Here is a 5,337-nt window from a genome sequence, read left to right on the forward strand (position 1 = left end):
GAAACAATGCATGGGATATTCACTAGATGTAACATCTATAGGAGGGGAGAGGGAGGAGGGGGACTTTTGCTATTATTATTTTTTCCTTTGATGAGAACATGTATATTGTACAAAATATATATATATATATGAAATATAAATTATACATGGCGTGAGAAGCAGGGATGTGGTGGAGTATAACAACAAAGAGGAATGTTACACTCGCGCTACGGTTTTTTCTGTTGACAGCTAAATAAACGACCAGTTTAAAAAGAGTAAGAAGGTCTTTTTTTTTGTTTGTTGCTGTTTTGTTCTTTAAAAAAAACCGCTATAACACAGTAATAACAGATCAGTTGGGAAATGTCACTTTTTATTCTTCTACAAGGACACTGCGGATGACAATGTGACACATCTGGCCGCGGCCCAGCGTTGCGGTGTTGGATCGATGCTGTTTGCTTTTTACCGGGCTGATGACTCACGGTGACGACGGCTCCCTCCCGGAGCCAGAGGACTGTCTGCTGTCATGGCGGAGGAAGAAATACAAGGTCATAAAAAGTCTGGAGGACAATTTGGCTGCGATTCCTCTTTTTTTTCGGGGGTGGTGGGGTGCGGGAGGGGGATTTGGGGGTGTCGGGAGGGGGATTATTATTTTTGTTCCCGTCTCCACAGGAATTCATTGCACCGATGAAGGAATTATAGATGTGCAAGTTCAAAAGGTCATTTATACGAATAGATACTTTTAGGTTTATAGTTCGGACATTTTGAATTATCTGGTGATTTATTTATTTTTTTTACACCACAATAAATGAATAGGTCTCCATCTTTGAGGCAATTGGACGCAACAGTGGGTGCAAATGGAGGTTATAACAAGTGTTATGACTCTCGGGAGCGCGTCACCATGAAGAGGATGAACATACATGCCGTTCACCTGCCTGCCTGAGGGGGGTGCTGTTTACATTGCTTCTGTGTTTTTGATCTGTTGCGTTGCAGGTGATTGGACTGAGGGATTTAAGAAGGAACCCCGAGGAGGCCAGCTTATTGCTCCCATCTTTTTATTAAATAAAGATTGTGGATTGTATCACCGCAGCACTGGTCCTTATTGAGAGAGAGGGAGACTCATCGCTCTGCTGCGTAACACAGGCTTTAACAACATGAGATTATCATATAACATAACTTGGGTAAAATCTCGTCTGCCCTTTCCTGGTGAGTACATGCTATGGTAGCTTTTGAGGAAGTAGAGGCATTTTCCCTGCATGAACATTATCAACTAATAAGTATTTAGTCTAGCACAAAAAAAATCACTGTTTTTAAATACTTTTTATTGCAAATAATTGTTGGTTTGCAGTCCATATATATATATATATATATATATATATATAATATCTTCATCTACTCTATTTGTGCAATAATCACCAGTTCCATTGACTTTAGGTTAATTTCCCCCTAGTGAATTATGTAATCCTCATTGCCAGAACTTTCTCAGAAGATGACCGAATATATACTTATACTGAGTCTATAATAATTTGATTAAAATTACTTATTTAACAGCTCTGAAAACGGAAAGACTTATTAGTTGTATAATATGTTTGTTTTAACAAATTAATGTTTGGGCTCATTTTCCTCAAACGGCCTCTAGGGGGCCGTAACGACCAAAGCCTCTCCATGTGAGCCGGAACACGAAGAAGAACGCGACTGTTTTTCTTTCGCAGGCAACCCGCAAAGTTGCTCAAATTTAGTCCACGGCGACTAAAGTTGACATAATGAATGTATTAGCGGCTCGTACGTTAGCACATAATAATAATAACAACAACAAACATAATAATAATAAACCGCTGTTGCTGAAGGAAACCCGTGGGACGTGTGTTACCCACTACGCCTGCGCACTCCAAAGCAAAACATCGAGCCGCCCTTCTTCTTCTTCTTCTTCTCCTTCTCCTCCGCAGGGGTTGTGCGGACGTCGACCCGCAACAATTTGCGCGTTAATTCGCGCACCTTATCGGACATTTTTGACGAACGAAAAAAAAAAATGGAGAGCCCGTATCGCGCAGAAAACGGTAAGCCCCCCGTCCCCCACGACACGGTGGCGTAAACGCACGCGCCCTACTGCGAGTTATCGGCCGCGCTGTGGGGATTGTGTGCGCCCGATTCTGAACATGGCGTACCCCGGCTCTGAGATGGCGGTGGCTTTTTGTGCTGCGGTTACAAGCGCCGCTCGCGAGCGAGCCGATAGTTACCTTCACGGCAGCTGGTTAGATAATCCACGCCAGATATGTTATCACGCGTGAAATGCTTTAATTTAACAGGTCGTGGCAACTAGCTAGGTTAACTAACTAGCTAACTGTCGGCGGAGGTTAGTGTTAGTTACCAGCCGTAAACTAGCAGCGGTTGATAGATGCTGCCTTCGGGGGCTTCCACTAAAACTACACGGATACCAAACGGCTAAAAAACACTCATACGAGACAGTTAAACGTCTGAAAGTCGAGCGAGAGTTTTAAATATATACCGTTAAAAATAAAAGTAATGTCACTTTGTTTTAATGGTACGACCAACTGCAATCATTTCAGTAACTTATAAAGAACAGTTAGTCACGACTTCCTCGGCCATGTTTACGACTTTTGTTGTGGCGGTCGGGATCCGTGTGTCGTAATTACGACACAGTGGCCAGTCCGTGAAGGCAACCAAGATAATGTGTAATGTTGGGAATAGTTCTGTTTGGACATTTTAAAACTCATTATTACAGCTTATATCGGCATTAAATGGTGGACATTTTAATTACCACACAATAATTCAAACTGGGATCATATTTTCAATATTAAAATACCACTTTTATTTCATAATATATATACTTGTTTTAAAGTACTGATATCTTTTTTTATTTTTTTATTGTTTTATTCTATATTTATCGTTATGCACCTTTCACCTCGTCAAATTCCTTGTATGTGCAACGTACTTGGCAAAATAAAAATAAACTATTCTGATGTAGTTTCTAGCATAGTAACGTTACCACTGCTTGGTTTTTGTGGTTGTAGGCAAAGTATAATTAAGCTGCCATTCATAATTTAGCTGTGGACACTTGAACTAGGGCTGAGGATGATGAGTATCTTCATCATGGATCAACCTGGAAATTTGTTTCATGAATCGATTGGTCAATATGTCAGTAAATGGTGATAAGTACTCGTCGCGATATCCCAAACCTAAGTTGACGTATTCATATGGATTGTTTTATTTCAACCAGCAGTCTAATAATAAAATATTACATTTATTTTCAGAAAAGACTTACAGAAACCAGCTGTTCTATTTACCTTAAAGATTTCACACACAAGACCACGAGACACTTAAAAACTCTTCACATATTTAACATTATTCTTTATAATACAACATACAGCCTGATTGTAGTGTGTAGATGTATTAGATTTTTTTTTTTGTTGCATTGTGACATGTTTTTTCCAGACTCCCTCCTCCTGCTGCCGTCCCTCCGCCTCTTCATACCTCCCCTGCGCCTGGTGTCCGCCGCCATGTGGCAGGTCGTCCAGAGGGGCAGCGTGCAGGACTACGGGATGGTGGAGGAGTTCGTCTGCACGGTTTCAGAAATTGTACCCGAGCTTCTGAATGCGGATCAGAAGGCTCAGCTCCTCCTGGGACTCAGGGCGCGGGTAAGACCGGATCTGATGTGTTGTTCAAGGGAACGTAAAATAACGCCAGCAGTTTATTTTCTCCCGTGCAGATGTTTAGCTCTCAAAACAAAGTGTAATAAAAAAAATATATATACATTATTGTGCATTCTAGCACACTCGATGAAAGCTGAGTTATTGCCCGACAGGCGGTAAAAGTGCAGTCGAGAAAAAAGGTTTAATATTTCTTTTGAGAGAAAATGTCAGCTGCACCTCCCTGCAAGGCACCATACGTCTCCCTGGAGGATTTCTTAAAGATGTCAGTTGTCCAGAGCTGGACCTTGATAGTCGGTCGTATTCACCCAGAGGGGGAAACCCTTTCGTTGCAGGTGGTTCTCGAGCTGTGTCGGGCCGAGCGGATATTAGACACGGAAACCATCGAGATGCACCTGGAGCGGATCAAGGCCCTCGTGTCCACCTGGGCGGCGCAGGTTAGCCTCTTTTTTTTAAACTGCGTTCTGCAGGTGTGCTTTTTCCACCGAGCTGTCACTGTTCTCTGCTTGAACTGCATCTTTTGTTCCAGCCGTGTTTCGCGGAGGTCGAGTTCCCGGAATCGAACTTTGTGGATCAAATCGAGTTGCTGTTGAAGGACGCCGACGAGAAGGAGAAGTTCTTCCAGGTTTGTTGAATTGGGTCTTTGTTATTTTAAACTCACGTCTTTATGAGATGTATTTCTTCATATTTCTTCAGTCCTCGGCTGCAGCAGATTGTTTATAATTTGCCGTACTTGAGCATCAAACTGTGGTTATTTCCTCCAGGATGTTTTCCCCATGGATTTTGGGCCTGAATACGACAGCGCGCTACAGGTGCTGATGCTGGATTTTCTCTCCAGGCTGGAGAAGCTTCTCCCCGTACCAGACATCCAGCAGGTACAGGAACATAAATATGCTCCTTAATAACTCCAGAACTTGCCTTAGAAAAACATTGTTTGTTTTTTTTGTTTGTTTTTTTTCAGCATCAAACTAATCCACTGATAGTTATCTGTGCTAATAGATAAGTCTGCATACTTTTATTAGGGTTCAAGTGGGAGCCCAAAGTGCAGCTCGCTGACTTTTATACTTCCTGTTTTTATCCCCCGAATCCATTAATATTAACTTCTCTCCTGTCCCACCATCAATAATTGTTTCACTTGACTAAAGTTCAGAGTCTCTTATCAACATGGTTCTTTTTATTCCTGATCTATTTCTGAGCCTGAACTCAAAACATCCACGTTAATTAAACACGGACGTCCTGGATGTTGAGTGTTTGCCATTTTTTTTTATTTACCTTTTTTCTCTCCGTGACCTCGCGTTTCTTCCCCAGACGGCCTCCATGCTCGGCGCGGTCCCGTCCGCCCTGGAGGAGTGTGTCCACTCCGTTCCCGACCCGCAGCACCTGAAAACCGTGCTGCTGTACCACACCACACTTGGACATTTGGATTTACCTGGTGAGTCACGTGTATGGTATTAAAGCTTTCATACGTCTTAACATGCAGCGTGCAGAGCTAATGGCGTTCTTATTCCCCCCCCCCCCTCCCCCGCAGATGAAACTCAGACCATTCCTTCCTCCTTTGGGAACTGCATCCTCTCGTCGCTGTCCCTCCCTCAGCTGGAGAAGGTCGTGATCGACGCGGACCAGATTCAGCTGCAGCCTCCGTCGGAGCAGATTCAAGGCTGCATGACGGTCCAGGTGGAGGGCGAAACCGTGA

General features: G+C 43.1%; 1 protein-coding gene across 1 annotated transcript in view; it reads left to right on the plus strand.

Annotated features, from left to right (window-relative positions):
* The first annotated feature begins 1,662 nt into the window (after positions 1-1,662).
* The window catches only part of LOC117726279 (zinc finger protein 11-like), a 6,132-nt gene continuing 2,457 nt past the window's right edge, over positions 1,663-5,337 (plus strand). Inside the window, exons 1-7 of the mRNA XM_034526465.1 lie at positions 1,663-2,033; positions 3,430-3,632; positions 3,980-4,081; positions 4,174-4,269; positions 4,409-4,519; positions 4,953-5,076; positions 5,173-5,337. The exon at positions 5,173-5,337 is cut by the window's right edge and continues 2,457 nt beyond it. Coding sequence (XP_034382356.1) covers positions 2,006-2,033; positions 3,430-3,632; positions 3,980-4,081; positions 4,174-4,269; positions 4,409-4,519; positions 4,953-5,076; positions 5,173-5,337 — 829 coding nt within the window. The 5' untranslated portion in view covers positions 1,663-2,005. The remainder of the gene's footprint in view (positions 2,034-3,429; positions 3,633-3,979; positions 4,082-4,173; positions 4,270-4,408; positions 4,520-4,952; positions 5,077-5,172) is intronic.

Source organism: Cyclopterus lumpus, chromosome 23 (genome assembly GCF_009769545.1).
Source record: "Cyclopterus lumpus isolate fCycLum1 chromosome 23, fCycLum1.pri, whole genome shotgun sequence".
Taxonomy (NCBI): domain Eukaryota; kingdom Metazoa; phylum Chordata; class Actinopteri; order Perciformes; family Cyclopteridae; genus Cyclopterus; species Cyclopterus lumpus.